This window comes from Bos javanicus, chromosome 25, assembly GCF_032452875.1.
Source record: "Bos javanicus breed banteng chromosome 25, ARS-OSU_banteng_1.0, whole genome shotgun sequence".
Taxonomy (NCBI): Eukaryota; Metazoa; Chordata; class Mammalia; order Artiodactyla; family Bovidae; genus Bos; species Bos javanicus.
In genome coordinates, this window is record NC_083892.1 from 25,216,871 (window position 1) to 25,236,140 (window position 19,270).

The 19,270-nt window shown below is 49.5% G+C and overlaps 1 protein-coding gene across 3 annotated transcripts in view; it reads left to right on the forward strand.

The window, feature by feature from the left end:
- KATNIP (katanin interacting protein) overlaps positions 1-19,270 on the forward strand; it is a 230,706-nt gene that overhangs the window by 169,527 nt on the left and 41,909 nt on the right. For all 3 annotated transcript variants that reach the window (XM_061401491.1, XM_061401490.1, XM_061401489.1), the window contains one exon: positions 14,275-15,142. In XM_061401491.1, coding sequence (XP_061257475.1) covers positions 14,275-15,142 — 868 coding nt within the window. The remainder of the gene's footprint in view (positions 1-14,274; positions 15,143-19,270) is intronic.

A 19,270-nucleotide genomic window follows, 5' to 3' on the forward strand; every position in this document is an offset into this window, starting at 1 on the left:
GGAAAGTACAAAATGAGACCCAGACTAGGTCCTTTTCTTTCCCTCTAAGATCGTGGAAGTCACCTGCCGGTGAACGTATTCATCAGCTCCCAAATCTAAACCCACCCCAAGGCTTAATTTCTGAACCAAGCTTCTCTCCTGGCCACGAGATGCTTTTCTTCGGCATTTCTGCCCGGCCGTGTACTGAAGCCCTTGCTTTGGTACCCCAACCCCAGACCCCTCAGCCCCACTCCAGGCTCTGCTTTCTTTTGCTGTCTGCAGCAGCACTTGACTCCCACCTTTGAATCCTCCGCTCCCCCTGTGCCCCTCCCTGCCAGTCATCTTTAGGTCCTACCGTTTCCACTGCCCTAATCTGCCTCCTTCCAAGTCCAGCTCCTCCTTCCCCTGCTGCCTGCTGTCTCCTCCATCTCCCGCTCGGCTCACTCATCTGCTCGGTCCCTCTGTCTCATCGGCAGAGCCATATCGATCGCCCCAGACGTTGTGCTGGGGCCAGGAATCAGACATGCTGTCTGCCCCTGTGAGCTCTTGCCCAGGCAGGTAGGCCCAGGGGGACCCCTGCAAACCACAGTTCGGTGGGGCCAGGACAGTGGCGGTGGATGAGCTGAGGGCCTAGCTGCTACAGAATGCTTCAGGGGAGTGACCACAGTCCCCGGCCAGCATGTGCTGCCCCAGACATCCTGGGAAGAGGCTGTGCCCCGGTGGACCGAAGGCAGCTCACAGATTGCAGCTGGCTCACACTGTGTTTTCAAAATTCTTTGGGTTTTATGTGTGTGTGTGTGTGTGTGTGTGTGTGTGTGTGTGTTTTAAATTATTTATTTATTTGGATGCATTGAGTCTGAGTTGAGGCGCTTGGGCTTCTCTCCAGCTGTAGTATGCAGGCTTAGTTGCCCTGCAGCATGTGGGATCGACCGGGGATTGAAGCCACATCCCCTGCGTTGGAATGCAGACTCTCAACCACAGGACCACCAGTGAAAGTGAAAGTCCCTCAGTCATATCCGATTCTTTGTGACCCCGTGGACTATACAGTCCACGGAATTCTCCAGGCCACAATACTGGAGTGGGTAGCCTTTCCCTTCTCCAGGGGATCTTCCAAACTCAGGGATCAAACCCAGGTCTCCCACATTGCAGGCAGATTCTTTACCAGCTGAGCCACAAGGGAAGCCCAAGAATACTGGGGGGGGTAGCCTATCCCTTCTCCAGGGGATCCTCCTGACCCAGGAATCAAACTGGGGTCTCTTGCATTGCAGGCTAATTCTTTACCAACTGAGCTATCAGGGAAGCCCACAGGACCACCAGGGAAGTCCCCAAAGTTCTTTGAATCAATTCAGTTCAGTTCAGTTCACTCAGTCATCTCTGACTCTTTGCAACCCCATGGACTGCAGCATGTTAGGCTTCCCTGTCCATCACCAACTCCCAGCGCTTTCTTCAAACTCATGTCCATCAAGTTGGTGATGCCATCCAACCATCTCATCCTCTGTCATCACCTTCTCTTCCTGTTTTCAATCTTTCCCAGCATTAGGGTCTTTTCCAATGAGTCAGTTCTTTGCATCAGGTGGTCAAAGGATTGGAGCTTCAGCTTCAGCATCAGTCCTTTCAATGGATCTTCAGGATTGATTTCCTTTAAGATTGACTGGTTTGATCTCCTTGCTGTCCAGGGGACTCTCAAGAGTCTTCCCCAACACCACAGTTGAAAAGCATCAATTCTTTGGTGCTCAGCCTTCTTTATGGTCCAACTTTCACATCCCTAGGTGACTACTGGAAAAACCATAGCTTTGACTGGATGGACCTTTGGTTGGTAAAGTAATGTCTCTGCTTTTTTTTTTTTTTTAATTACTAACATTTAAAAATTGGTGAGTTTCCATGAAAAATAGGGACCTTTAACTAGAAGATCTGGTGACATCAGGTCACATCCACTCCTGGGAGCTTTGATGGAGCTGAGTCGGGGTGCGGCAGTCACCATCACTCTCATGCATGTCCCCGACACAGTGGCACCGTGGTCCTGACACCACACCACCCCTCCCACTTGACATGTTTCCGTGGGCCCTGCACACATGTGCCTCCTCCGCTCTCAGAAAGCGGGCTCTCTGGTGCGTCCATCCTTACGGAAACTCCATCCCCTCTGGTCCCCGGGGAACTCTTCTCTCCTCTGTGACTTTGCTCCTGCCCTGCCCAGCACGTGGAATGCATAGCCAGTCTTATTACAAACCCTGTCTTTGGAAACTTCGAAGTTCTACTTAAGTCCCTCTTCACCCACCAGCCTCCCGCACACCCCCAGCCTGCCCCAGGCCCCTGCTGATGGTCTCAGCCACCCCTTCTGGGCACCAGATTTCGTGCTTCCCTAGGGTATCCGTCAGTTTCCTGAGCCTCCCATGTCTCAGACAAACAGGTGCCCCTGGCCAAATGTATCCTACAGGAGTGCTCCATTTGGCGCTCACGACATTGCACAGCTTGTGAAACATTTGACAACGTGGAAAGCTGGCTTCTGATGAGTGGTGGTATTCCCTCTGTAATGTCCGCCGGCTGGAGCCCAGTGACTCCTGCAGCCTCTAGACTTGTAGGCAGGCACTTCCCGGTTCCTGTCCCCCAACGTGGGCGGTGCTGTAAGCATTTGAGTCTGTGACCCCTAATTATTTAGGCTTTTGTGAACTTCTCAAGGAGAGGAGCCCCACTTTCCTCTTTTGTGTGTCACACAGGCCAGGATCCTGAGAGGCCCCCGTGTGGTCCATGCTGGGTTGGATAAAACTGTAAGAATTGCCAGCTAGGGCCCGAGCCCAGATCAAGGGGAATCTTTTTTTTTTTTTTAATTAAAATATAGTTGATTTACAATATTGTGTTCATTTCAGGTGTACAACAAAGTGATTCAGTTATGTATTAATATATATATGTGTGTGTGTATGTATTATGTATGAGTATATATAGATGGGCTTCCCCAGTGGTACTAGTGGTAAAGAATCTGCCAATTCAGGAGACACAGAGACTTGGGTTTGATTGCTGGCTCCGGAAGATCCCCTGGAGTAGGAAATGGCAACCCGCTCCAAGATTCTTGCCTGGAAATTTTCATGGACAGAGGAGCCTGGTGGGCTGGAGTCCTTGGGTTTGCAAAGAGTCGGACACGACTGAGTGACTGAATACACACACATGTATATGGATACATACATATATCCATACATATATGCACACACACACATATAGATAGATAAATAGATAGATTCCTTTTCACATTCTTTCCCCTTAAAGGTTATTGCAAAATATCGAGTATCATTACCCATAACCAACAGAAGGTCATTGTTGGTTATCTATTTTATGTGAAACTGAAAGATGTGTCTTGACTCTTTGGGACCCCCTGGGCTATACAGTCCATGGAATTCTCCAGGCCAGAATACTGGAGTGGGTAGCCTCTCCTTTCTCCAGGGGATCTTCCCAACCAAAGGATTGAACCCAAGTCTCCCACCTTACAGGCCTATTCTTTACCAGCTGAGCCACAAGGGCAGCCCAAGAATACTGGAGTGGGTAGCCTATCCCTTCTCCATCAGATTCTTCCCAACCCAGGAATCGAATCAGGGTCTCCTGCATTGCAGGAAGATTCTTTACCAACTGAGCTATCAGAGAAGCCCTTATATAGTAGTATGTATCTATTAATCCCAACTCAAGGAGTATTGACCTAAGTTAGCGAGAGTAATTCTAGGCCCCATCCTAGAATGAATGGGGTTCTCCTGAACCTGCTGCCAACCTGCAGCAGGAACAGGGGGTCACTGCACCCACCCTTAGGGAAGCAGGGGGTCTCTGGCCACCCTACCCCTGAGCAGCCAGTGTCAGCGGGTATAGCCGTCCAGGCAGTAGGTTGGGTACAAGACAAAGATGGCAGCTTCTTGAGCGTGTATAATGTGCCAGGCGGCATTCAAAGGACTTTACATACATCAGCTCATTTATTCCAAACTGCAGTGAGATGAGTACTATGGTGGTCAGCTCTATCCTACAGATGGGGAAACTGAGGCGCAGAACAGCTTGCTGGTGGTCACATGACTCCCAGGCAGTCTGGTGCCCATCACCTGGCCCTGCCTTTCAATAGAGGGGCACTGTGGTCCCCGGTGAGCCAGGACCTGCCTAGGGCAGCTATCCCTGCCCTGGCTCCATCCTGCCAGATGGCCTAAATTTTTAAGAAAAGCCAAAAATGCACATTGTTATGTGAACACTCTCAGTTTTTGGACAGCATCAGCTGGTTCTGAACATTTAACTCCTCTGTGGGCCGAACCAGCCCAGGGTCAGCCACAGGGGCTCCAGTTAGTGACCCCGTCTGTCACATCCCATCCCCGTCCTTCCTCCTCTGTGACTTTGGGCGGGGGCGGGGGAAGGGGTCAGTCATTGGCTCCCAGCCTGGCTTGTAGTAGGTTATCTGCAGCTTGTAAAGTGTCACATGCCCCACCATCTTCATCAAGTTACTGTGTCACAAAGAAGGGTTTTCATTGGTCTTCCTCCCAAGGGACAGACGAAAGGTCATTGAGATCTCATCCCCAATAAAGCATTCTAGTTCAGGTGCTCCAGGAGGGAGCAGCTTTAGTTCTCAGAGCCCGGTCTTAAGATAGATAGGAATAGGCCCGTTTCCCCGTCCTCAAAGGCCTCCATCCAGGCGAGGACAGGTTGGCACGTGGGCCCACAAGGTCGTTGGCGCGGGGGTCCCGGTGCACACTCAGCTCTGAGAGCCCAGAGGAGGACCCTCGACCCAACCTAAGGAGGCAGGCGGGGCAGGTGGGGAAGGCCGGGGGCTTCCCAGAGGAGTCAGCTCCCGAGCCGGGTCCTGAAGCCTGCATGATGGCTGTCTGGGGGGCAGCGGCTCACCCCCCAAAGGCCCCCATCCCCAGAAAGCCTCGCAATCATCCCTCAGCCCCTTGGCCCCTTCTGTTCGGGACCCAGCACTCCTGGGCAAAGAGAGCAGTGAAGGATGGAAGCTCGTCTTCTCCCTGTGCATCGGGGCCAGCCCGGGCGCCCAGCAGGAGACAGAACAGCTGTCTGGGGGGCTGCCTGGGCTGTGCACGAGTGAGGTCCAGCGGCACACAGCTGGCTTGGCTCCACTCGTGCCCCCATACCAGTGAAGGCTTTGCCTTAAAGCTGCAGTCTCCAACCTTTTTGGCACCAGGGACCAGTTTCCTGGAAAACAGTTTTTCCACAGACTGGGGGTCGGGGGGTGGGGCTAGGTTTCAGGATGATTCAAACACATTACATGTATTGTGCACTTTATTTCTATTATTATTAACATCAGCTCCACCTCAGATCATCAGGCATTAGATCCCAGAGGTGGCGGACCCAGGCAGTGAACCCTCCCTGGCATCCAGCAAGTGGGCCTAGCCAACTCTCTGCTCCAAATGATTTCCTTCCGGCTTTGCTGCCTGTGCCCAGGGCCAGGTATCAGTCTCTAGGCAAAGTGTGTTGTGAGCACAAGAGCCCCTGCCTCTGCTAGGCTTGTTGTCATGATGAAACCAATCCGCCATCAATCTTCCCTGAGCAATTCGTGTGCTCATTGGAAGAGACATGTCATTCGACCCCAGGGCCAAGGAGGGATGTGGCCTTACCGAGTCAATTCAATCACTTAGATCAAAATGATATTAATATTGTTGGGTTCAAATGCATTACAGTTCCAGCGTGATTGGTTCTGGGCAGCTGGAAAGAAGGGTAAAGCCCTTTTTTGGACAAGGAACGGTGCTCCCCTCCACCACGTGCCAGTCACAGAGTTTCAGTGTCCTTTTGAAGATGCATTGCAAAAGGGGTTTGAGGCAGCATCAACAAAGGGCATAGCAATAACTCTAGTTAAACGAGGAAGAAAATGTGAGCACCAAGGGACAAGTACACACACACACACACACACACACACACACACACACACAAATGATTCTCGAGGGTGAGGTCATCCGCAGAACGGAATTTCACCTGGAATTCTTGGAAGCCAAGGCAAAGGAGGAAATAGGACTAGAGCCTTCTGGTTGGAAGGAGGAAGCAGGCTCGTTCTTTAGCAACAAGAGAATTTTCCCCTGGATTTATTCCCAAAGGCACCCTTCGTCCAGAGCTTCACTGAGGGGATGCCGACGAGTACAGACCTGCAAAATCTCAACCCCGTCTTCCCCACGACTCAGAAGTGTATCTCAGATGGCTTCTGACCACGTGCTTGAGCTGTGATGGCTGCATCAATATGTACATAAATACGTAGGAAAAGTCTGCAAGGACAGGAGCGTGGGCATGCCCCCCGCCCCCGCCAGCACCCACTTCGATTGCCTCTGGGGAGTGAGGAGGAGTCAGGATGGAAGTGTGAGACTCTTGGTCCATGAGGACTAATTGAAAAATAGTAGGAGCTTAGAGTGCACCCAAAGCAAGTGATTCTGCCAGTGGCCAGGCAGGCACAACTGAGACCAAGGCCTTCTCCAGGTCTGGCTTGACCCAGAGAGAGATGGCAGTAGGAGATTGGGGTGCCAGCGAGAGTGGCTGTCTGTGCACCAGCTGTGTGACCTCAGGGAAGGCTGAGCCTCAGTTTCTTCATCTGTCAGATGGGCCCTAATGCCCACCCTGAAGTTGTTTGAAGGACAGCATGGGACAATGTGTGTGGCTTTCATGTTTCACACTTGGCATCCCCAGATGCTGTTCCCCACCCGGGATCCCACCCTGGTGTTGCTTGGGTCAGATTCACCTACAGATATGGCTTGTTTGACCTGGAGGGTGTTGGAACTTTGGCAGATTTAAACAGCATCAGGCAGGGGGTATGAGCCTCTCAGTTCCCCAGGACCCCCACCACTCCCGCTGGCCTCAAACCTAACCTTCTCTCTCCTACCTGTCCAGTCCTGTGAGCACTGGTGGTCACAGCCTGCCCCAGCCTGCTCCCCACTCTCTATCCCCACTCAGCCAGGCTTCTTTTTATTTTATGTATTTATTTGGCTGCCTTGGGTCTTAGCTGTGACATGCAGGATCTTCACTGCCTCATGTGGGATCTTTCGTTGTGGCCCACAGGCTCCCTAGTTGCGGCCATCAGCTCAGTAGTTGCAACACACAGGCTTAGTTTTGACATGCAAGAGCTTAGCTCCCCAACCAGGGACTGAACCCACGTCCCCTGCATTGCAAGGTGGATTCCTAACCCTTGGACCACCAAGGAAGTCCCTCGGCCAGGCTTCTTGGAGAGAGCTGAGATCAGGAGGGGCTCTAGATGGTGCGCAGATGGTCAGCGAGCCCATTGTGGAGACCAGGCATCTCCTGATGGGATCCAGGATACCCACCTCGTGACTGTGGGACTGAAAAGCGTGCTCCCCACCCCCTCCCCCCACCTCTTTCAGTGACAGCGTGTCTTCTCCAGATGTTTGCACAGCGGTAATTTTGCAGAACTACTCACTGGAAGCTGCCCGGGCTGTCCTTCTCCAGTAGCTATTTCCTGATTAATTCACAGCACGCGCTTGCTCTGCGCCTCCGCTAAACAGAGAACACATCCGTATAAACATGTAAAAGGGTGCTCTGAGAATCGACTTTTCTGACAGGCAGCAAATAGCAGCCTGCCATCCCGCAACTGGACGATTGAAGCCGGGTTCCTGTCGTCTAACGGTTCTCATCCCAAATTGCTCCGGAAACCTTCAGAACAGTAGCTCAGTGAGCTACGAATTTAGTTAGAGCTTCCCTGCCCGGCTTTCAGGAAGGCAAAAGGGGGGAAATGAGTCTACATGGACACATCTGGGAGTCTCCGATCTCACATCCCAAGAGTAGATCAGAAGGCAAAGCAAGACGGAACACGGTCTGGGGTTGAAACCAACAGGCTGCCATTTTTCTGATCAGGTTTGTTCTCTGAGGATTGTTAGCAGTGCTATCCGGGGAGAAGAGTGGCTGTGTTGATTCGTTTGTAATTCCAAAATGATGGCCGAGCAAAAACTGTGTGCCAGGTGCTTGCTGGGCCCTTGGATGAGACTGGTAGCACCTCTGCTGTCTCAGAGCTGGTTTATTTACTTTTTAATTGTGGTCTTCGTTGCGGCGAGGGCTTTTCTCCAGTTGTGGCAAGCAGGGGCTCCTCTCTAGTTGTAGTGGCTTCTGTCATTGTGGTCAGTGGGCTCAAGGGTGTGTGGGCTTCAGGAGTTGCAGCTCTCAGGCTCTAAAGCACAGACTCTGTAGTTGTAGCATACGGGTATAGTTGCTTCACGATATGTGGGGTCTTCCTGGGTCAGGGATTGAGCCCATGTCTCCTGCATTGGCAGGCGGATTCTTTACCACTGAGCCACCAGGGAAGCCCTGGAGCTTAAGTTTGAGTGTGTGTGGGCATGCTCAGTCATGGCCAACTCTTTGCAACCCCATGGATTGTTTGGCACCAGGCTCCTCTGCCCACGGGATTTCCCAGGCAAGAATACTGGAGTGAGTTGCCATTTCCTCCTGCAAGGATCTTCCTGACCTAGGGATCAAGCTCGGTCTCCTGGCTTGCAGGCAGATTTTTTTTTTTACCACTTGAGCCATCAGGGCAACCCTAACTTTGAGTGGGGGAGACAATAAATAAATTAGAAAGCTGATGAACAAGACCATGTCACAGACAGGAAGAAAATAATACAGGACCATGGGCTAGAAAGGGGATTGGATGGGGTGGGGCCTGCTTTAGGGAGAGCAGCAACATCTCTTTGAAGACAAGGAGGAGCCAGCCTTGCAGGTCTCTGGGACAGAATGTGCCAGACAGTTGCCCAGGTCCCGAGGTGGCCTTGAGCTCCACAGAATCACGGAGCAGCAATTGGAGTCATGTGTTGGGAGGGGGAAAGGAAGGGGAGAGAGAGGTCATCATGGGACCAGATCACACAGGCTATGTTGACTCCTGAAGGGAGCTGGCATTTATTCTCAGAGTGATAGGAAATCGTGGGGTGGTTTTAAGCAGCGGCTGCCATGATCTGATTTGTTTTTGTCGTTGCTGTTTTGTTCTGTTTTCTGGACATACCACACAGCCTGTGGAATCCTAGATCCCTGACCAGGAATTGAACCCTTGACCCCTGCAGTGGAAGTGCAGAGTCCTAACCACTGGACCTAATCCTAATCCACTAGGGAATCCCCTAGTGGATTAAGTTGCTTTTTAAGAAGGACTGGCTGCAGAAAATGAAATGTGTGTGCTGGGGTGGGTTGGGGGCGGGTGTGTGACAGTGCAGAGTGGAAACACAGAGACCAATTAGGAGGCTACAGTTGTTGTCTCTGGGAGAGATGGTGGTGGCCCGGGCTAGGAGGCAGTGGCCACCCGGGAAGAAGAGGTCAGATTAGGGAGGGCTTTGGGAGGTGGAGCCATGGGAGCTTCTGATGGATTGGATATGTGTGTGAAAGAGCAAGAGGGCTCAAGGACCCCTAGTCTGGGGCAGTTGGTTGAATGAAGGAACCATTTTTAAGATGGATGAAGATGAGATTTGGGAAAAGTAAACTGATCATTCTGTTCGGGGTATGTTAAGGTTGAGATGCTTGTTAGATATGCAGGAGGAGTAGTCACGTGGTCACTGGGGTCGGATAGAGAGGCCAGAATTGGAGATTAGAACAGTCAGGAGTCCAGTGTCCAAACAGCACTGTTTACATTAGCCAAGACACGGAAGCAACCTAAATGTCCATTTATAGAGACTGGATTTAAAAAAAAATATATATATATATATCAGATCAGATCAGTTGCTCAGTCGTGTCCGACTCTTTGTGACCCCATGAATCGCAGCACACCAGGCCTCCCTGTCCCTCACCAACTCCCGGAGTTCACTTAGACTCATGTCCATCGAGTCAGTGATGCCATCCAGCCATCTCATCCTCTGTCGTCCCCTTCTCCTCTTGCGCCCAATCCCTCCCAGCATCAGAGTCTTTTCCAATGAGTCAACTCTTCGCATGAGGTAGCCAAAGTACTGGAGTTTCAGCTTTAGCATCATTCCTTCCAAAGAAATCCCAGGGCTGATCTCCTTCAGAATGGACTGGTTGGATCTCCTTGCAGTCCAAGGGACTCTCAAGAGTCTTCAACACCACAGTTCAAAAGCATCAATTCTTCAGCGCTCAGCCTTCTTCACAGTCCAACTCTCACATCCATATATATATATGTCATATATATATCAAATGATATATATGTCATATACACACACACACACACACACAATGGCAACCCACTCCAGTGTTCTTGCCTGAAGAATTCCATGAACAGAGGAGCCTGACAGGCTACAGTCCATGGGGTCACAGGAGTCTGACACGACTTAGCAACTAAACCACCACACTCACAAGGGAATACTACTCAGCCATAAAAAAGAATGAAATAATGCTGTTTGCAGCCATATGGATGGACTTAGAGATTATCACACTAAGTGAAGTGAAACCTTTGTTGTGCTTTACTCACTTAGTCATGACTGACTCTTTTGCGACCCCATGGGCTGTAGCCCCCAGGATCCTCTGTCCATGGGATTTTCTGGGCAAAATTATTGGAGTGGACTGCCATTTCCTCCTCCAAGGGATCTTCCCAACTCAGCGATCGAACCCATGTCTCCACGTCTCCTGCAGTGCAGGCGGATTCTTTATTGCTGAGCCACTGGGGAAGCCCAAAGTAAAGTCAAGAGAAAGACAAACATCATATGGTATCACTTACGTGGAATCTAAAAATTGATACAAATGCATTTATTCATCAAACAGAAACAGACTCATGAACATAGAGAACAAACTTGTGGTTACCAAAGGGGAAAGGGAGTGGGAAAGGATGAATTAGGAGTTTGGGATTAACGGGTACAAACTGCTATATATAACACGGATAAACAACAAGGACCCACTGTATAGCACAGAGAACTATATTTACTATTTTGCAATAAAACATAATGCAAAAGAATCTGGAAAAGATATATACATATATAAGTGAATCACTTTACTGTACACCTGAAACCAATACAACATTGTAAATCAACTATACTCCAGTAAAATAAATTAAATAGTTGGGAGTCACCAACGCGAGGATGAAATTTAGGGCCTTAGGCCTGAGTGGGACCACCTAGTGAGACAACACAGGAAAATCAGGAGGCCCGGGACCTGCCCAGCCAGTCAAGGAGCAGCAGGGAGCCTGGGCTGCTGTGAGAACAGGAAGCAGGGGGATGACCTGCCTAAGGACTGAGAACTTCCCAGTGTGTCTGGTCACCTGCTGGACCCTAAGACGGGTTGTCCAAACCAGGGCACCCTTGGGAGTGGAAGGAGGGCCCTGTGAGTGATAGACCAGGACAAGAATCAATCGGAATCATCCAGACAACAAGGATGATTGTTATCATCCCAGTTACTGGCAGCCTTGGCAGAGTGGGTTCATGCGGAGGGGAGGAGGCAAAGGCTGACTGAGGGAGGTGCAGCCTCCCAGAGTTTGCTGTAAAGGTGGATGAACAGACAGACTGTGGGGTACCCCAGAATAGACTGCTGCTCCTCAGCAATAAGAAGGTATAAAACTCTTCACGTCGGCAACATGGATGAATCTCGGAGATATTATGCTGGGGGAAAGAAACCAGACCCCCAGGTCCCATGGAGGTCATAGTGTGTGAGTCCTTTTGTATAAAAATTCTAGAAAATGCAAACTAATCTGTAGTGACAGAAGGCTGGTGGGTGGTTGCCTAGGGGTGGGGTGGGAGGGATTACGAAGGGGTATGAGGAAGCCTTCAGGTAATGATCGTGGGTGTATATGTGTTAAAACTTAAGTTGTATTTGTTGTTCAGTTGCTAAGTTGTGTCCAACTCTTTGCAACCCCGTGGACTGCAGCGCTCCAGGCTTCCCTGTCCTTCACTATCTCCCGGATCTTGCTGAAACTTATGTCTATTAAGTCGATGAAGCCATCCAACCATCTCATCCTCTGTTGCCCCTTCTCCTCCTGCCCTTTGTCTTTCCCGGCATCCGGGTCTTTTCCAGTGAGTCAGCTCTTTGCATCAGGTGGCCAAAGTATTGGAGCTTCAGCTTCAGCATCAGTCCTTCCAATGAATATTCAGGGTTGGTTTCCTTTAGGATTGACTGGTTTGGTCTCCTTGCTGCCTAAGTTGTATGCTTTACTATTTATTTTTAATTGAAGTATAGTTGATTTACAGTGTTGTTTTAGTTTCAGATGTAAAGCACAGTGGTTCAAATATATATATATATATATACATACATATATACATATAAAAGATTATATATGTTTATACCCTTTTACAGATTCTTTTCACTTACAGGTTATTACAAAATATTGAATGTAGTCCTCTGTGCTTTAAGTAGATCCTTGTTGGTTATCTATTTTATATATAGTTGTGTGTATGTGCTAATCTCAAGCTCTGAATTTATCCTTCCATCGCTCCTTTCCCATTTGGTAAATGTAAGTTTGTCTTCTCCGTCTATGGGTCTGTTTCTGTTTTGCAAATAAGTTCATGTGTTCTTTTTTTTAGATTCCACATGTAGGTGATATCATATGATATTTGTCTTTCTCTGTCTTACTTCACTTTGTATAATATTCTCTAGGTTCATCCATGTTGCTGCAAATGGCATTACTTCATTCTTTTTTTATGACTAATATTCCATTATATATATACTTCTAGCACATCTTCTTTATCCATTAAGTTGTACACTTTAAATATATCCAGTTTACTGTATGAGGTAGGTATTACATTCCTCAAGAAAGCTGTTTATTAAAACTGTTTTTGTGTAAAAAAGAATGACCAAATAGGGCAGTGGTAGAAGGTGTGGTTCGATTTTAAGTGTGAAGCATTGTTGCCTGATGTGGGGCACACATGCGAGGAGAGGGGGAGAGAGAAGACCAGGCAGGGACCCTCTTGTGAAGGTCATTTTGTGTCATGCTGAAAGTGAAAGTTGCTCAGTTGTGTCTGACTCTTTGCAACCCATGGACTATACAGTCCACGGAATTCTCCAGGCCAGAATACTGGAGTGGGTAGCCTTTCCCTTCTCCGGGTGATCTTCCCAACCCAGGATCGAACCCAGGTCTCCCGCACTTCAGGTGGTTACCAGGGGTTCAGAGTTCATCTCACGTGCCTGTCATCCTTCAGCTTCTGTGTGCAAAGAAACCATCCAGATTATCCGTCACAAGTGAAGTGCCCACACTGCATCCTCTGGGCTCCCCTCTGATTGCAGCCACAGTGAGTTGAGACAGTTTCTGGGCATGCCAACTGGGCACCACCCCCAGTGCTTCCAGGCTGTCAGCCTTGCTGCTTGGGTCCCTTCCCCAAAGCCACCAGAGGGCTCAGCCTGTGGACGTGGCGGGGCATCAGTGCCCCCTGGGGCAGCCGTCAACCGCAGGGAAGGGGGTCAGTGGATAAATGTCCAACCCCCCACCTTTGGAGGGACATTTCTGAGATTCTTTCTGCAGGTTGCTTACAGTGTCCTAGCTGGAGGGAGCCCCAGTTGCCCACAGCAGTGACCAGCCTGAAAACCTTTTTGCAGTCTCACCTGCCCTACCTGACTCTCCCTCAAAGGAGCAGCTGCCCATAAGCTACCTGCACTCAAATCCTTGTCTCAGGCTCTGCTTTCAGAGCCCCCAAAATACGGCCCCTCTGGGACCTAGAACGCCTGCATTTCATGTGCCTGCCCAGCTTTTCTGGTGCAGGAGGCCCAGAACCCATACTTTAAGGAACTATAGGCGGCGAAAACACATGAAGGATTTCACAAAGGGACCTGATGGGGCCAGATCCAGCTCTTGTAGGAAATTAACTCTGGTGGCAATGTGAAGCTGAGGATGAAGGAGCAAGAGACAGGAAGCAGGCAGACCAATTAGCAGGCTATTACCCATGTCCCAGCAGGAAGTAATGATGACGAAGATGGCAACAGAGGAGCCTCTTTGTGAAAGGCCTTTGATTTATAGCGTATGGAACCCTTTGCACCGAAATGAGATAGAGCCTGATTTAACAGCCCTAGTGCTGTGGTCTCAGAAAGCTCACGTTTTTAGCATCCCACATTTCTCTTTTTCATCTGCTACTTTTTTTTTTTTTTTTGGCTGCACTGGGTTTTCACTGATGCACAGTGGACTTTCTCTAGTTGTGGCAAGTGGGGGTGACTCTCTAGTTGTGGTGTGTGGGCTTCTCATTGCAGTGGCTTCCCTTGATGCAGAGCACAGGCTCTAGGCAGACAGGCTTCAGTCGTTGTCCACATGGCTTAGTTGCCCCACCATATATGGAATCGTCCCAGATTGGGGATCAAACCCGTGACCCCGGCACTGGCAGGCAGCATCTTAAACAGTGGACCACCAGGGAAGTCCCTCATCAGCTGCTTTCAAAACTTGATACATCAGTGCAATGCCACGCACCTTCATTTTGTGAAATTTTATGTTTTTAGGACTTTGACATCGGGGCTAAGAACGTGAAGCTTTATGTCAACAAAAAACTCATCTTTGACGGCAAGTTAGACAAAGGAGGTGGGGAGGCCCCACAGAGCATCCTGGTGGGGCTGCAGGATGAGAGGATGGAAGAGAGCGATGCTGCCCTCTTGGAAGAAAGCAGAGGTGTCCGCAAGACGCCCGGAACCGAGGGGGACGAGGAACTCCGTGCCAGTCACTTGCAGCCAGCTGGAGCAGGAGAGGATGTGAAGGTTTCTTCACAAGGAAATTTATTTGTTGGAAGGATGAATTCTCCCGACAGCGTGAAAGACAGTTTGTCCCAGTTAGAGGAGGAGCTCAGCAATTTAGCCGCCCCATCCTCAACAGGGGGCGAGTCCAGGGGTCCTCCCCACTGCCCCTCTGTGGAGTGCCCTCCTCCTCCTGACCAGGAGCTCTCACTGCTCCAACAGCTGGAAAACCTCACGGGCAGAAAAGTCTCTGAGCCACCAGGGAAAACCCCATCCTGGTTACAACCTTCTCCCGCGGGGAAAGGCAGGAAGCCAGGAGGCCCGAAGTTGAAACCCCTCTGGCTGAGTCCAGAGAAGCCGCTGGACTGGAGAGACAAGCTTCCGTCAGACGATGTCATTGGCGAGGGGCCTGGAGGATCCAAGGCCAGGGATAAAGGCTCCAGACGTGAGCAAGGGCGGGTGAACAGCTGGAATGTCATCGCCGCTGAGAGAGCTCAGAGGACGACCCCCAAAGTCCACGGTGATGACTTTGACATCTTTAACCAGCCCCCCCACAGGGAGCAGCCTGCCAGTGGGAGGAGGGGCCTGAGGAGGGATGCTCTCAGCCTCAGTCATGGTGACAGCCAGCCAGCCAGCAGAGGTAAGTTCCAGAACCCGTCTGACTCACTGGGTCTATCTCACTGGAGCCAGGGGCGCTAACTGGCATGAAGCTGTATTACTCCCTGGACCTCAGTTCCCCCACCTGCAAAACAGGAAGGTTCTTGTCAACCGAAGGTCACAGATTCCCTGTCTCAGGGCCACAGGGGTAGTAGCAGTGAGTGAAGAGGGTAAGGCACACTTCGCCTGTGAAACCCACAGGCGTGTTTGTCACTGGCTCCAAGATACATTCCTTTGTCCATTTTTCTTGCCGACCGTGGCTTTTCCAATCTAGTCTGTTATCTAACCTCTGATAGAGACTTTTGGTCTCTAATTACCTCACTTTATTCTTAACTGTACTGTTAGGAAAATAATGCAAGCGTGATGATAAATAGCAATTGATTCTTGCCTGGGAGTTGGAAGGACTATAGGGAGTGGTGAGGACTGTGGCAAACTGGAGAGCACAGACCCATATAAAGGGGGCTTTTTGGCATTCAGAAATAGAAGCCCAGGGCTTCCCTGGTGGTCCAGTGGTTGAGAATCTGCCTTGTCATGCAAGGGACATGGGTTCGATTCCTGGTCAGGGAACTAAGATCCCACATGACACAGAGCAACAGGCCCATGGGCTACAATGAAAGATCTCACATAATGCAACTAAGACTGAAGGCAGCCAAATAAATAAATATTAAAAGAAAAAGAAATACAAGGCCCTTGGGCCAGATCTCCCTTTTCCTTTTATCAAGATAAATCAAAATTGTAGAATATTCTTATTTTTCAACATTGACCACTGATAGAGATTATTTTTAAAACCACTGTTTGGGTCCAAACAAAAAAAAAAATCCACATCTGGTAGCAGGATTCACCTGTTTTGTGAACTTTGCAGTAGATTATCTCTAAGAGATCTGAAAGGAGATGGGTTTGCACTGAATATTTGCACTCAGATTTGGCTACCAGGACAAAATGTCGCAGAGCAACACGAGTCAAACCACTTGAATTCAGACTCAGCTACTTGTAGACCTGAGACTTCTCGCCTGGGTCCTGTAGAGCTGGACACTTCCACTTTCTGAGCCTCAGCATCTTCATTTGTGAAATGGGAATGAACCCCCACAACTGGCCCTCCCCGCACAGCATTGTGAGAAATGAATGAGATGATGGCTTCAAAATAGTGACCAGAGCCTGGCATGTGGAACGTGCTCCAGAAGCGGGGGCCATTATTTCAACCCTAGCTTCTATATCCTTTATTGTCCACAAAGCTCCTGGACCTACCGACACAGGGTTCACCTCGAGATCCTCTGGGTTTATCCCCACTCTGTACCACACAGAAGCACAAGCCTGAAATCGAACGTTTATCCTGGTTCCCCACTGCCAACCCAAACTGTGGGCAAGCTCTGAAATCCCTCTGAGCCTCCATTTCCTCATGTGGAAGGAGGTAGATAATACGCAACTCACGGTGGGCTAGAAACTGGGAGGATCAAATGCGATCATACAGGGGCAGCATTTGGCACTGAATCTGGCACATAAGAACACCCAGCAGATGTTCGATGCTGCTGTTTATTATTGTCGTTGTCAGCGGCGGCGGCAGCATCCACACTCTGTGATGCAGCAGCAGCAGCATGGGATGGTGGTTTAGCGCTATGCAAAGCCCATGCATATACTTTTAGTGAATTACATTAGCACCCACACCATTCTTGTCTAGTGGACAGACCCCAAAGGTCTGCATTTAGCCAGAGTTACACTTAGAAATGTGGAGAGTTTGTGGTCTCTTTCAGACCCTCGATGTCACTTGGGGCAGAGCAGTTCCCTCAGACTCTTGAGTGCCTTTCCATGGTGAGAGATGGCTCCCTTCTCCCAGACAGAGCTTCTGTTTCTGACTCCCCAGCCTTACAGACTGTGCTGCCCGCCCCACCAAGACTTAACCCTGAGACTGTGTATCAGAGAGGAGAGCAGAGTGGAAGAAAAGGACTCTTTAGGGGCAGGGGCCATATGTTATTTGTGTTGGGATCCCCAGGACCTCGGGTTTCCTAGGTAGCACTAAAGGTAAAGAACCCACCTGCCAATGCAGGAGGCATAATGAGACTGGGGTTCAATCCCTGGGTCGAGAAGATCCCCCGGAGGAGGGCATGGCAATACACTCTGGTATTCTTGCCTGGAGAATCACATGGACAGAGGAGCTTGGTGAGCTCTTCTCCAGGGTGTCACAAAGAGTTGGACACGACTGAAACAACTTAGCACACACACACCCCGGGACCCAGGTGCCTGACTCATGGTGGGTCTCCTGCAGTGTGTGGGAGGAATGATGAAAAGAAAGAACTGCAATGGCTAGATGCATGGCATGCTTGCAGTAAACCAGGCTGGGCATCTAGGCATATTACTCAAACAGGCTCATTTAATTCTCATACCAGCCCCATTTTACAGATAAAGAAAATGTGGAGATCTCCCTGGTGGTCCAGTGGTTAAGAATCCACCCACCAACGCAGAGGACATGGGTTCAATCCCTGCTCTGGGAAGGTTCCACGTGTCACAGGGCAACTGAGCCTGTGCACCAAAACTACTAGAGCCTGCGAGTCGAAACAAGAGAAGTCACTGCAATGAGAAGCCCCACCCTGCAACCAGAGAGTATCCCTCATTCGCCGTTAACTAGAGAAAGCCCATGCACAGCAATGAAGACCCAGTGCGGCCAAAAATAAATTAATGAATTAAAAAAAGAAAATGTAAGGTCAGAAAGCAGGGTAAGGTGGAAGGTTCAAAATGGTGGCATACGAAGAACCCACTCACTTCCTCCCATGGACGCAACAGAACTACAATTGCATGTGAAATAATTCCCCCTGAAAAGGACCTGAAAGCTGGATGAACAAAGTCTCCACAGGAAAGGGTAAAAGGACAACATCAAGGTGGGTAAGGGAGGCAGAGAGAGATCTCATTAAGGAAAAAAACACACCCCAGCCATGACAGTCTGCAGATGCGAGGATTACACAGGTACTGTTACTTTCTCTGGGGATTAAGGAATTTGAGCATTAGGCACCCCGATTCTTGGATCCTGCACATGAGAGATGAGCCCCCAAAACATCTGGCTTTAAAAACCAATGAAGAATACACCCCAAACTATGGAACTGCAGAGAACGGAAAGCTAGCTTTTAAAGGGCTCACTCACAGATTCACTCAACCTGAAAACCAGCACAAAAACGCTGGGTTAAAAAGTTCATGGGCCATAGGTGAATGGGACCCACGTATTAACCTCAGAGCATCTGCTGGACCCATTTTGGATGCTCCCTGGGAACTGAGAAACCGGAGGGAGCCATCTTTGCAATTTCAGGCCACTTTGCTGATCCCAGTGCCTGTGGGTGTCATTTTGGAATTCTCCCTCTAGTCTGAGCACCAGTAGGCACACCCCACTTAGAACTCTACCCACCCCTATACCTCAGCCAGGCCTCACAGCTGACTAGGTGATAAAGCCGGCCCACTAGAACCCAGCAGCCATCGGGCCAGCATTGCTGTCTTTCCAGGGGTTAGCCCTGTCTCCAGTGCATAGCAGCACCCATGACCCCGCCACAACAAGAGCGTGCATGCAACCCATAAGGGGACACCCCTTGAGCACCTGGCTCTGGTTGCCAGGCAGAATTGCATTTCTGAGCCCTGCAGGATATCTCTTACATAAGGCCACTCCTTCAAGGCCAAGAGAGGTAGCCGATTTACCTAACATCTAGAAACAAACACTGAGAATTAGGCAAAATGAGGAAACAGGAATATATTGCTATTGAAAGAACAAGACAAAACTACCAAAAAAGAACTAAACAAAACAAAGATAATAATCTACCTGGTAAAAAGTTCAAAATAATGGTCAGATGATGCTCACAGAAATTGGAAGAAGAATGGACAAACCCAATGAGAACTTCAACAAAGAGATAGAAAATGTAAGAAATTATCAAACAGAAAGTATCACTGAACCAAGAAATACACCAGAGGGGTTCAATAGCATATTGGATGAGATAGAAGAACAAATCAGCAGGCTGGAAGACACAGCAATAGAACTCACCCAGGGACAGAGCAGCGTAAGAAAAAAAGAATGTTAAAAAATAAAGATATTTTAAGGGAGCTTTGGAACATCAAGAAGAATAACATTCATATTATAGGC